This window comes from Pteropus medius, unplaced genomic scaffold (assembly GCF_902729225.1).
Source record: "Pteropus medius unplaced genomic scaffold, Ma_sr-lr_union100, whole genome shotgun sequence".
Classification (NCBI taxonomy): Eukaryota; Metazoa; Chordata; class Mammalia; order Chiroptera; family Pteropodidae; genus Pteropus; species Pteropus medius.
In genome coordinates, this window is record NW_024342471.1 from 3,577,159 (window position 1) to 3,591,635 (window position 14,477).

Genomic DNA, 14,477 nt, shown 5'->3' on the forward strand with positions numbered 1-14,477 from the left:
ATATGGGTGATTGTGGTTTTCTTTATACATACTTACCAGGTCTTTTTTTTTAAAATAGGTAAATACTTCAGTAAGTGACAAGTTTAATGGTTCAGAAATAAATAATAGGCTATGTCTGGTTAAAAATTAAATTTGGGAAGCAAGAAAATGTACAAAGGAAAAGGAGAACTGAATTTAATTTTACCCATTTAACAAGAAAATAGTAGATACTAGTTAGGATGATGTTTTACTCTGGGAAAAAGGAGGTCTTTCTACACTTTATATGCTTCCACTTTATTTGGTCAGGATACTTGTGGAAAAGAAACTCTTTTTGCTTCTGTGTTCAGTATTGTCTTGGCTTTCCACAGCAGTGTTGGGGAAGCCGGTTGTCTCCTGGTCACATGACCTACTTATGCTTCAGTCACTGGCTTCTTACAAGTTTGAAAACCGAAGAGTCCTTGGTAACCTTGGCAGTCAGCATACTGCCCAGATGGGTTGGGAAATGGGCCAAAGGACCAACTTGATGAAATATTTCTAGAGTAGAGAATGACTGCAAAGTCAGTCATATTAAACATGAAAATGTGAGAAGGGCAGGCAACCATTTCCCAGAGAAAGAAGCTTTCTTACTCTAATCTTGATTGTCTTGCAGTTTCTTTTCTGCTGCTTCTAAAGCCCTAAGTTACTCCACATGTCCTGCTTAACTCAGGCCCCAAATTTTTATTATGAAAATGTTCACACAATAAAGATGCAAAGAATAGTACAATGAATACTAGTTCTACCACTTAGATTCACCAGTTTTTAACATTTTGCCACGCATGCATTATCTTTATCCTTTTTCTCATTCTTTTTTTCTGTTAAACCTTTTTCAAATAAGTTGCAGACATTGTGATACTTCATTCCTAAGCATCATGCATCTGCTAAGAAAAAGGACATTCTGCTATATAGCCACAGTAAGATTATCTTGCCTAAAAAAGTTAACATTCATTCCTTACTATCATCAAATACCCAGGCCACATTCAAAATTTCCCAGATGCCTCATGAATGTTTACCTGGTTTTTAAAAAATCATATTACATTTTGTACATTGCACTGTATTATTATTCTGTAATCTCTTTATGCTAGAAGATTTTCCCTTTGTTCTTTTTGTTTTTACATTACATTGAATTTTTTAACTTAATTTTTAAAAATTGTGATAAAGTACACATAAAATTTAAACATCTTAACCATTTTTAAGTGTATGATTTAGTGGCATTAAGTACATTCGCAATGTTATGCTGCAATCACTACTATCCATCAATAGAGCTCTTCATCTTGTGAGACTGAAATTCTACCTATTAAACAAGAACTCCTCATTTATTCCCCCCCAGCCCCTGGCATTCTACTTTCTGTCTCCATGAATTTAACTGTTCTAGGTATCTCAAAAAAATGGAGTCATACAATATTTGTCCTTTCATGACTGGCTTATTTCACTTTCTATAATGTCCTCAAGATTCATCCATGTTTTAGCATGTGTCAGAATTTCTGTCCTTTTTAAGATTGAATGATATGCCATTGTATGTATATCCCACAATTTATGTATTCCTCTGTTGATAGACAACTTACATTGCTTCTACCTTTTGACTATTGTGAATAATGCAGCCATGAACATGAGTGTACAAGTATCTCTTTGAGTCCTTGCTTTCAATTCTTTTGGGTATATACCCAGAAGTGGAATTGCTGGATCATACAGTAATCCTATTTTTAATTTTTTGAGGAACCTCCATACTGTTTTCTATAGTGCTACACTTTTTTCATTCCCATCAACAGTGCACAAAGTTTCCAGTTTCTCCTCATTGCTAAAACTTGTTCTTTTCTTTCTTTTCCTTTCTTTCTTTTTTTTTGACAGTCATCCTAATTTGTATGGGAGTAGGATCTCTTTTGAGTTTTTGATTTGCATTTCCCTAATGATTAGTGATGTTGAGCCTGTTTTTATATGCTTATTGGCCATTCGTTTATCTTTGGAGAATGTCTATTCCTGTCCTTTGCCCATTTTTAATTGTTTTTTTGTTGTTGTTGTTATTTTTGTTGAATTTTAGGTTTTTTTAATGTATTGTGGATATTAGCTGTTTATCAGATATATGATTTGCAGATATTTTCTCCCATTCTCTGGGTTTCCTTTTCACTCTGTTAAATGTGTCCTTTGATGAGCATAAGTTTTTAATTCTGACGAAGTTTAATTTATATATTTTTCTTTTGTTACCAAATCCAATATGATAGATTGCATTGATTGATTTATCTATATGAACCGGCCTTGCATCACTGGGATACACTTCTCTTGGTCATTGTGTATACAGTAAGTCCTCACTTAATGTTTATGATAGGTTCTCGGAAATTGAGGGTTTAAGGGAAACGCGTATAATGAAACTAATTTTTCCATAGGCTAATTGATAGAAACAAGAGTTAGGTTTCTATGGCTTACTTCTGGTCACAAAAATATCACCAAACTTCTGAATAAAGACCAAAAACACTTCTAATGGTAAACATTGAAATAAATGATTACATACATACATACATTTAAGAAAGATTAATAAAAACAAATAAGATAATTATTTTCTAACCTACTTACTCCAGTTCAGGGTTGCAGGTGGCCAGAGCCTCTCCCAGCAGCTCAGGGCACAAGGTGGGGACCAATCCTGGACATGGTGCCCTTCAGTTGTAGGACACATTCACACACACACCACACCCACACTTACTCAGATTGGGACAATGTAGACATGCCAGTTCACCTCATATGCACATCTTTAGGATGTGGGAGGAAACTGGAGTACCTGGAGAAAACCCACGCAGCCATGGAGAGAATTTGTAAACTCCACACAGACGTGTCCCGGCCAATAATTAATTTATTTATTTTTCATCAATGTGATAACTCAACGATGTTATTTGAGGACCTGTTCTAATTTTTTTTGTATGTTGTTGAGTTCTATTTGGTAATATTTTTTAAGGGTTTTTACCTATATATTCATGATGGATATTTATCTGTATGGTTTTTTTTCTTTCTACTGTCTTTGTCTGGTTTTGGTATTAAGTGGAAGATGTGAACATCTTGAAGGAAGGCAGTGATAATGACCACTAAGTCATGGAGTAGATGACTTGAGGTGTGGGAACATCAGAAAGAACCCCAGGAGGAAAAAGGAATCCAGGGAAGGGAAATAGTGTGATTTGGCTGGAAATACTACTGCTTGGCCAAGTGTAGGGCAGTGTACCAGAGCAGATTCAGTGAAGGGTGGGGGTGAAGTCTGATTGTCAAGGATGGGACAGTTAGTGTAGTCAGTTTGTGGAGGATCTTAGTTAATAATAATGTGGTAGGGCTGGGAATATTTTGACTATAGGGGAAAAAATTAAATATAGGAGTATTAGAATGAATAGTGGAGGCAGATCCAGTGGAAGGATCTTTCTTGAGGAGGGAATTGAGCACCTCTCTTGGGACTACTGGGAAGGAGGAAAGGCTAGTATAGAGAGCATAGGGTCCTTAAAAGTAATATTAATATCTGGGAGTGCATCTCCTTATGCTTTGTTTGAGAGGAAGAGGATATCCCTCAGACCAAAGGAATAATACATCTGTATAGAAATGAGAGCAAGTATGTACTCCTGTACACTTGGGGTAGTTGTGATGGACAATCGGAGCTTTATTTTAGTCGTTAGACCAGGTTTTCTTTTTTTTTTTTTTCTATTTTGTTTTTGTTTTTGATAGACAGGTGAGGACCACAGTTAGGGCAAGTTAGTGTGATGGAAAATGTTCTTTGATAATCCTCAAAAATGAGAAGTCATTGGAAGTCTTTCGGCTAAGCTGCTGAGTCCCAGTACTATCCAGCATTGATCATGAGAGGGCCTTTGGCTTCTTCCTCTCTTGAGCCAGAGAGCCACTGACCCATCCTGGTTTGTAATCAGCAGTTCAGACTTAGTCTTCAGACCAATTCTGCATAATCACTTCCAGAAAATAGAAGAGAAGGGAACAATTCTTAATTCATTTTGTGGTTCTGAATCCAAAACTAGACAAGAACCATCCCTAGCAGTCATTCCTCTTCCTCGTGCCTTCATGTGCTGGCACTCAGAGACCTGATTTCTCTTTTCGTTGCAGCTGCAGCCGCCTCCGCCAGGTTCAGAGCATTCTAACCCAGAGCAGCAAATCTCGACCCGATGGGATCCTCTGCATCTTAGGTCAGTGCTTTTAACAAGATGGGACTCAGGGCTGGGGCAACTTGGCTTGTGTTCACAGAAAGATATTGATAATAGTAATATTATAAGACAAGCTGTGAGTTATCGTCCCCTCTCTTGTTCCCCTCAAATAGGTGGCTGTTTTAATGAGGTTGAGTGAAGTATCAGTAAGACAGGGAGTCCTTATCACAGAGCAGGAGCTTTATCCACATTATCTCATTTCTCCTCACAGCAGTCTTATAAGGGAGCAGTGTTGTCCCTTTTTTACGGAGGAGGAAACAGATTCTGGGAGATAAACTTGCTCAGGGCCATAGAGTGGCAGAACTAGGCATTTATTTGTTCTTCGAAATTGTTTTATTGTAAAAATATATCAAAGAATTTAAAAATTAAGACAATACATGAATAACAATGAACATAGCTTCCTAAAACCATCTCATATACACAGTCCCACTTCCCAGAAATAATATGGTCAACTGTATCTTTTTTTTTTTAACATAAATGGGAATATTTTATGTATATCATTGTTAACCTAATTTAAAATTTTTCACTTGACCATATTACCTTGGAGATTTTTACATATCAGATTGATTACTTGAATATAAAATACTAAAGAATTGAGAAGGGGTCAACTTATGACAATATCGTGAGACCAAAATATGTATTTTTTAAATGAAAACAAGCATATGTTGCAGAAATTGATGTTTTTGAGGTTGAGTGTAAAGATAGAGGTAAGAAATTAATAAACCTTGATGAGAAAGTGAAGCGAGAAATCAGCGAAGGATATATTTTTTAATAGCTTCTGAGGTTTAGTGAATACTTTCCTGGGTAATTAGAATTGTCATAGCATCTCATTGTTTGTTGGTTGATTGGCTGAATCTAGCTTTCTAACCCCTGAAATACCCTTCTAAGCAACTCTGACTCAACTCACCTCCACTTTAGCATTTATCATTTAATCGTTATGGTTTAGGAAATGTTCTGATTTTCTGTTAACCTTTTTTTTAAAACAGCTTTATGGTGCTGTAATTGACATACAGTTAACTGTGCATATTTAAAATGTACAGTAAGTTTTGACATGTTTGTGAAACTAACCACCATGATCAAGGTAGAGCACATATCCATTATCTCCATGTTTCCTTGTGCTCCTTTGTAAGGTCTCTGTTCTGCCCCTTCCCCACTCCCAAACAGCTACTGATATGCTTTCTGTCACTATATATTAGTTTGAGTCATCTAGAGTTTTATATAAATGGAATCATATAATATGCATTCTTTTTGACTTCTTTCATTTAGCATAATTATTTTAAGATTCATATTGTAGCATGTGTCAGTGGTTCATTCCTTTTTATTGGTTATTAGTATTTTATTGTATGTATATATCCATTTATTCATTCAACTATTGATGGGTATTGGGTTTCTATTATTTGCCTTTACAAATGAAGCTGCTATAAACCTTTATATGCAAAGTGGTTGTACTAGTTGTACCAGTAGTTCATGAGAGTTCCATTTCTTGTACCCCCTCACCAACATTTGGCATGGTCAGTCTTTTTTTTTTTAATTTCTTTTTTAGAACAGTTTTAGAGTTACAGAAAAATTACAAAGATAGTGCAGAGTACCCATGTACCCCTTGCCCAGTTTCCTGTTATTAGCATCTTAAGTTAGTATAGTACATTTGTCACAATTAATTAATCAATACATTATTAACTAAAGTCCGTATTTTCTTCACATTCCCTTAGTTTTTGCTTAAAGTCCTCTTTCTATTCCAGGATCCCATCCAAGATACTATATTACATTTGTCATGTCTTAAATTCCTATTGACTGTCCTTGTTTTTGATGATTTTGACAGTTTTGAGAAGTGCTACTGAAGTTTTTTGTAGCATGTCCCTCTATTGAGATTTTTCTTATATTTTTCTCATGATTAGACTGGGGTTGTGGGTTTTTGGATGGAAGCCCAGTGAAGTAACATGCCATTTTCATCACATAATACCAAGGATACATACTATCAACATGACTTTTTACTGTTTATATTGACCTTGGTCACCTGGCTAAGATAGTGTTTTCAAGTTATGCTCTGTAAAGTAGTCTCCCACCTGTCCTTCCATACTGTCCTCTGCAGCCCACACTGACAGAATGGGGAGTTACACTCTGTCACCTTGAGGAGGAGAGTATCTACATAAATTATTTGAAATTCTACATGGGAGCTTTGTCTCTTCTCTCCTATTTCTTTGTTTATTCAAACATTTGTATCAGTATGGATTCATGGATATTTATTTTATACTTTGAGTTAAAATCCAGCTCTACTTCATTCATACTTTATGTTATAATTCACTACAACTTCAAATTGTTCCTGCTTTGGCCATTTAGAGCTCTTCAGTTGGCTCCTATGTTCCTCCCTTTGATATACCCCAGCAAAGTTTTGTTGCTTGTTTGTTTAGAACTTCTGGCACAAAAAGATGCCCTAGGCTTATTGTGCATATTTTCAGTTCCAGTCCTAAAATCAACCATTTCTCTAAGGAGCCTTGTTTTCTTTATTGGAGAATGGTTCTAGAAACCAAGATATGGGCACTGAGTATGCTTATTGCTACTGCGATGTCATTGCTTGTAGGCCCTCTCAGCTGACAGAGTAAGGGAATATATGTGTGTACATTAAATGGTGTGTATACACAAATCTGTAAATGTTAAGTAACAATCTGTATGTTAAGCTAAACATGAATTCATACAAATGTCTCCAGCTCTAACCCATTACCACATGGATCATTCTAGCCTCCTCCTCTTGCTTATCTATAAACTCCCACTCCACGGGTGAGAAACTTGGCACCTACCACATACCATCCATTTACTTAATTCTAGTATACATGTGTAATAGTATCAGATTTGTTAATCCATAATACCCCATGGGAAATAATTTTATCAACCAGAGCACAATATCTACATATAGTTTCTTTGCCTTTAATTTTATATGGTCAGTTTTTTAATGTTACCAATTTATGCAACAGTTTATACAGTTGGAACCCTTAGAAAGGGACATGCTAAGACTAGGCCTGCCTAGTCCACTGGTTATTTTAACTCCATAGCCCTTTCAATTTTTGGCCTTATGTAGATCAGGCCATTCCTGCTTTTGATTCTCTTCACCCCTTTTTTTACTGACGCGTTAGTTGGGAAAGAACAGGGCTGTGCTACTTTGATCTCAGCTGAGAAAGAGTCCTTCCATAGTAGAAGTCCTTTGACACAGGCAGTCCCTAGGCCCTTCTGATCTGAATGACCATTACTTTTTACTGGTCTGACCATTGACAGTCCTGTTTCCCAGGCTCCAGCCATATTTTCATTCTTGGAGCTCCTTCTGACCTAACTCCTTCCTCTTAGCCTCACATAGACAGCAGCCTCCTGCTCTTGACATGTCCCTCTTACCCAGAGCCATAGCTCTGGGCCTTCACAGATACCCAGGAATCAGATAGTATTTATGTTTATGGCATCGAAAGGTAGTAATGAAGGTAGTATTGTTTCATTTCCTTTTTACTTGTCTCTGATCTAGCTCCACTAGACTGTAAGCTGTGTGAGGGCCATTTGTAGGCATGTTTACCACACACTCCAGCATCCAGCACAATGATAGCCTTTGGACCTGATAAATATTTGTGAAATGATGCTTGTCTTCATGATGCAGAACAGGGCAAATTTCCTGGAGTTGGGAAGGAGACCAAGCCCTGCACTGAGAGAAGAAGAGGGTCCTTTGGTGGAGAGTGTAGAAAGAATTCACACGTGCCAAAGTTAGACTCAAAAGGAAAGTTTATTAGAAAAGTGGTAACACGCCACAAAGTGTGGTCTCCTTTCAGAGGCAGAGAGTGTGAGGGACCAAGAGAGACGTGGAAAAGCAGTGAGTAGGGGGCTGAGTGTTCATGGAATTCAGTTTACCTGTCATTCTTTAGTTCTCATTTCCTTTGATATGGACATACAGTTAGGAAGGGGAAGGAGAAGAGTATGCAGCACTAATAGCCCCGGGCAGACATTTCCCAGCCTTTGATCCATAGGTACCCCATGGTTTTATCCATCGGGAATGAATGATTTTATTTGTGTAGGGCAGCCAGCTAAGGACTCTTGTCCTGCTTTTCCCTTCCACTGGAGTGGGGAAATGGGTTGTTAGTAATCCTGGCAGAAATCTTCCTTTGTTTTGTAGGTATCCTCCCGGCCTGGTTACAGGGTTGATCCGCATATTGCAATCTCTGATTGTGGCTGTGGCTTGATTAACATTTTTAATTCTCTTGCCTCCTCCCTACATTATGTGGTTCTGGTCACTTGTCCTCGTCTTTACTTCTTTGACTTCGTTTCAAATCACCTTAATTCTCCTTCATTTGATCCCACATGTTTTGATAAAGGTCTCTTTGGGAAGTGAATATTTTTCTAACATCTATTCCTATTCCTACTGAAAATATTTCAAATCTTTAACTAGCCATGGCAGGACTTGGATTATATTTTCTGTATCTTTCTATCCTCAAGGATTACTCTTTGGCAGTTAATAGTTTCAGTAATCTGTGTTGTTCAACTATCTCAACTATATAGATCTTGAATCAGCTTAAGGGTACTTGATGCTGAGGCCTGCTGCTTTCACAGAGAGTTAATTGAGTTTGATTTCTGGTACAAAACTGCTCTGTTGCCTTTTACTTAACCATCAGGATTTTGGTAGCAGGAGTAAACTATTGTGGCTCATTTGTTCCCCATAGTTCAGTATAGCTAATCAGAGCCGCCTTTGCCTTTCAGGAATCGATAGCCGGTACAATGAAGGCTGCAGAGAGCTGGCAAATTATCTTCTGTTTGGTTTGTACAATCAGAATACCAGTGATTTTGAGAAAACGGGGTTTTCTGAAGAAGTTCTCGATGGTAAGTATACATTAGTAAAGTCTATGCGTCAGAGGACTAGGTGATTTGCTTCTTTGGATCCTTATTTCACAGTTGTTTTATGGGACAATGATCAAATGTAAAATATCCTCAAGTCTCAGTAAATTTTTACTTTTTTATTAATGAAAAACAACACTTTTCTTTACTGATATATTGAGTGATATGCTCCTACAGGTCAACTGCTGGATATTAAGAGACCAGTGACCTGTGGTTTTCAGAATGTTTACTAGCTAAATCACCTTTAGAGAAAAAAGTAAACATCAGTGTTTAGCTTTATATCTTCTTGATATATCTTCTAGTTTTCCTCTGAATTGCCCACTGCCTCTATGCTGGGAGGTTCAGATTATGTGCATTGTTCTGTGAAAGCACTTTCTTAACTGTGAGTCAAGGATCAGCCTGCAGGCTACTCCTACAAAGAAGACTTCGTGGATCTTCAGCTTAGGAACAAAGGCTCTTTGTTCTGTTCTGTCTTTGAGAATTGTTTCCTGTGTGACTTTAATTCAAGGCCATGCACATGACTACAATGCAGGCTTTCTGCTTATATTCCCCTTTCCTCAGCTCTGAGACACTCACCCTGTGTTGATGCTGCTGTGGGCTGATGCCAAGAGCTATCTCTCATATCACATACTTAGCATCATGACTTGTCTGCCAGATGGATCAGGAGACACAGGAATAGACAAATCAAATTGGACAAGAGACAGACAGCTCTTGTGAAGCAGCTGGGAGACACGTGAAAGCAAACATCTGATGAAATAATCTTGCTGTGGATCTAATGCAGTGGTTTTTAACTAGTTGGTTTTATCCTCCAGGCGACGTTTGCCAATATCTGAAGACATTTTTGATTGTCACAACTAGGCAGAGTCAGTAGAGGCCAGAGATGCCATTAAACATCTTATGGAGCGCGGAACAGCACCCCACAACAAAGAATGATCTGTTTTAAACAGTAGTGCCAAGTTTGAGAAACCCTGTTCTACTGTATGTGAAACTTCTGCTGTAGTAAAATCCTTAATAATATCTATCCTTATCGATTGGTTAAAGATTTCTTTCTGATTCAGAAGTATAGAAAGAGGCTGAAATTATTCCTTCGATTATATTTTTTTCAGTTCAAATTTAGTTTCAGATTTTGAGTTAAAAAATGTTTCCTGACACTGCACAGCATCTACTGGTTTGGAAAGAATTCATCCTGGCAGCTCATTTAGAGAGTTATAAAAAGACAGATGCTTGTACCAGCCATACATTTTACTGCAACCAAGGTTGCTGAGGACATTACAGTAGTGAAATTAAAGAAATAGTTTTAAATCTTCAAAGGTGTGCTTTTTTGACTTATCTTTGTTTTTATCCTCTCACCGGGCACAATGTATGCTTATGAAATGAGCATTTTCTTCCAAATTAATAAATTCGTCTTTAAAATTGAAGTAGTCGGAAAACTAAGATCACCAGATTTATGCTTCTGCATTTCAGTCTCTAACTATATACAAAGAAAAGAGGCCAAGACAAAGGATTTATTTTAAAAAGAAAATTTTAAATAGTTTACATGTTCATCCAGTTCTCTTATGCTTGCTTCTTTTACCTGGCTGTGTACTCTGTTAAACTTTGTTCATAGTGATGACATCAATCCTATGAGATCCCGAGAATACTTAATTAGGTTTAGCAGCTATTGTAATATTTCTTTTATTGGACTCTTTGTGGTATGTTAGACACTAGTGTAGAGTATAATCTACAGAGGAAGCCCTCAGGCTTTCCAAATGTCATCAAACTCTTCACTCCTGAGATACAGTCTATATATGATTCAGGGCAGGGCTCTTTTAGAGGGCCTGTGTGAGGAAGACCATCAGGTGAGAGGGAGCCCCTTTCTCACCCCCTGCCAACTTTTGACTCCAGAGCTTACCAGAGAACCAACAGTGAAGAGGCTGCTCCATGCTATGTTTCCTAGGACACCTAGGGTCTGACTGTGGAACTCAAAGTGGCTCAAAGGCCACTACCATCATGGAGCTGTATCAAGAGGCCACTCAGCTGTGTGTTCAGCTGCAGTCAGTATTCATTGGGCTTATGTTTTTGCAGATTGTGGTCTGTCACACTGTGTTACAGTGTTGGCATTGCCCTAAACCTGCCTCAGATGCTCCCTGCCCCCATGCTTCTCTCTCACCTCTAGCCAACTTAAGCAGCTTCTCTAGCATCATCTTGTTACAGAGAGGCCTAATGGCTCTGATTTCTGAGGAGCAATGGAATGGAGCCTCTGCTTTTCTTCTGGAAGTATGACTGCTTTCTTTCTCAGTATTCAAACCGCTTTCATAGTCTTGCTCCATTCCATGGCTCTTCTGTTAGTTTATCTGGGTGTATTTGCATTATTGGGATTACTTTATTTATTTGACCCATCAACACTGATGTTTATTCCTTAAATCTGTGAGCTGTGGATCTATTTATAGAAGCCTTGTCCACCTATCTCTATTTCCTTCCTCCCAGCCTTTCCTGTGTACAGAGTTCACCACCATACACAGTAATCCTTCCCGAAGCTGACAAAAGGCGATGTCCTCAGGCCCATGAATGCCTTGAACTAGATGAGCCAACAGCCAAAAGCTTTAGATACTGATGTCTGCAGGAAAACCAATCACTGGCCATATTTGGTGCTATTTTCCTGCCTCACTGGCTTTAGGCTGTGGAGTTTCTATTTGGAATTTATCTCTGCAGTGAAGTACATAGCTGAGTTTGGTACTGCAGATTCAACTGTGTTGCACTTTGCTAAACACCCAGAAGGCTGTTCCTTTGACTTATTCTGTGCCTGCATTGCCATCACCAGAGGGCCACGGTGGTGGGAGCATCTCATGGGGTGAGGAAATTCTTGCTGTCTACATTTGAGTGTTCCATAGTCACTTTGAAGCACGTTACTTAATTAAAGAATTTTTAGTTTAGAGTTTTGTTACATTGTCTCTGAAGTAGTTTTAATGGTTTTACTATGTGGGCAGAAAACGTGTAAAGAAAATGCCTTTGAAAATCTTGTTTTAATTTTGTTTTTCTTGCAGATGTAATTATATTGATTAAATCAGACAGTGTCCATCTGTACTGTAACCCTGTAAATTATCGCTATCTCTTACCCTATGTGGCACATTGGAGAAATCTGCATTTCCACTGCATGACCGAAAACGAGGTGAGGAAGAAAAGTAAAATAGGCATTTAGAGACTCCCTAAGAATACTGTTTCAGGCAAGTGTAGATCTGAAACAGAAAGCCCCTAAACAAATCAAATTGCAGAATGTGGTTACACCAAAAAAAAATTATTTGTTTTAGTGGAACTTTTCTAATTTCATTATGAGGCCACCTTATAGATAAGTTGTATCTCTCAAGGGGACAAAAGGGACTCCAGATTGGGACCTAGTAGCAGGTTTGAGAACCTGCCTTCCTGCCCTGCTTCATCATCACCCTGTGCACATTGTCTCAGGGGACTAATGCCTGCATACCGCCCCAGGAGAATTTGATAAGCTTTATAACTTATTTGTGTTAGAATTTCTTGGTACCTGTTGCTGTTTCCCTTTGGGCCCATTTCAAGGGTTTGGCTGGAAATCACACTGGGATTTGAGATTTAGGATTTCATGGAAATTGTGGCCTGGTTAAGTGTCAAGAAGAACCTTTCTTTCTATGTGAGCATTTGGGGATTTTTGAGGATAGGTTTTATCTCTTGCGTTTAGGCCTGATCCATTCAGGGTTGATTTGTGTATGGTGTAAGGTAAGGGAATGATAGTGTTTCTGACAAGCAAACATAAAATGTTGGTTTTGGAAATGCCTCTCGGGTGCAGTCTTTTATAAATGTCATTTGAGACTACTAATAAAATGCCGAAAATATATGGAACTTTGCATGACGTTTCATCGGAGCCTGCTTTCTTTCCACTTTCCCTCTTTAGTATGAAGATGAGGAAGCTGCAGAAGAATTTAAAATTGCCAGCTTTGTGGACATGGTTAGAGACTGTAGTAGAATTGGCATTCCTTACAGCTCCCAAGGTGAGTGTGTAGCAGTGAGCCAATCTGCATTTTAACCTTACTTGGATGGTGTGTGAATCACATGGCCCTACTTTCCTTTGAGCGGAAGCATTCACTGAAGGCATTCAGCCGAGAAACACATTGATCTATCTTCACTAAAGGCAGAGGCTCAAGCAGAAAGAAATTTGGGAACTTCTCTATGTAAGCTTGAGTTCATAACAAGTTTCAGAAGAACTGATAAGCAATTTACCACAGTTGCCATCAACTCTGTACCCGTTATTGGACATAGAGTGTAGATATAGGGTCTCTTGGTAATAAGAAATAACAATTGGGTAACTGTTAAAAATATGCTGACAGGTTCAAAAATGTGTATACACCTGAAACTAATATGAAACGATAATGAATGTCAACTGTAATTGAAAAATTAGCCCATTTCTCATTTAGAAAAAAAATTGCAGCTTGCTACCAGTGTTAATTTTACGTAAAAACACACTCTTTGAGGCTGAAGCAAATCTGACTAGTTTTCAATGTGAAAATAAAATATAAAAACTGTTCTTGGAGTTATTTCTAAACAGAACTTGTCTCTAATCTCAATGTAACAGAAAGGTATACATAAATTGGATTCATCAAATAAATTTTCAGCTAGCAACTGCTCGAGAACGATGTTAACATCACGCATAGGAATGCTTTGTTTTCTAGGATTTGACGCTTTCAGCAATCGAGAATTACTATATTTTGTAAATGGAAATACCACAACTAAAAACAGAATGCTATAAACAGAATGATGTCATTCGCTTCCAAAGACTCCATATACTAGAGCAATGCAAAAATAATGATAAAAGCGAGATACCTCTTGGCAACCTTTGGAGATAAGGTTAAGACTGTAATCCACAAGTTATCTTTGGGTAAATGCTGCAGCCGCAAGCACGGCCGGCAAATATTCTCAGGGCAAATGGAAAACGGGTTTAAAAATAAACAAAAATGTTGTTTAAATGTTTTCTGTAAAAAAGTACAAGAAAAAAAAATCAACAAATGCTTATATCTTAAAAAAAAAATTGTGCATTGAAGCTATTGTTATAAGAAAGGAGAATTTTTTATTTGGTAATTTTCCCTTGAGGAAGTAGGTTAGCCATGTTTCTTACAGAAGAGAAGCCAGGTTTGGGTCTGTTAATAATTATATCCACTAAGTGATGCAATTCAGATGCAATAAACCACAATTTATTTATTTATTTATTTATTTATTTATTTATTTATTAGTTTGCTTGCTTGCTTACAAAATCAGAATGTGAAAATATAGAGAAATCGGAATTTATGTAACTTGTTTATGGTTTGAATTTTTCTTGTATTTCTAGTGTTAATATCTAACCATTTATCTGTTTTAATTTTATTTTGCTAGATGAGACTATGGTAAACTTATGAGAAATAATGCCTGTCTAACCACATTAGATCA

At 37.5% G+C, this 14,477-nt stretch overlaps 1 protein-coding gene across 2 annotated transcripts in view; it reads left to right on the plus strand.

Moving 5' to 3' along the window:
• DNAAF9 (dynein axonemal assembly factor 9) overlaps window positions 1-14,477 on the plus strand; it is a 113,155-nt gene that overhangs the window by 10,112 nt on the left and 88,566 nt on the right. Inside the window, exons 2-5 of one of the 2 annotated variants that reach the window (XM_039863852.1) lie at window positions 4,096-4,175; window positions 8,919-9,038; window positions 12,077-12,201; window positions 12,952-13,048. In XM_039863852.1, the coding sequence (XP_039719786.1) occupies window positions 4,096-4,175; window positions 8,919-9,038; window positions 12,077-12,201; window positions 12,952-13,048 (422 nt within the window). The remainder of the gene's footprint in view (window positions 1-4,095; window positions 4,176-8,918; window positions 9,039-12,076; window positions 12,202-12,951; window positions 13,049-14,477) is intronic. The other variant, XM_039863853.1, reaches the window with a different exon arrangement.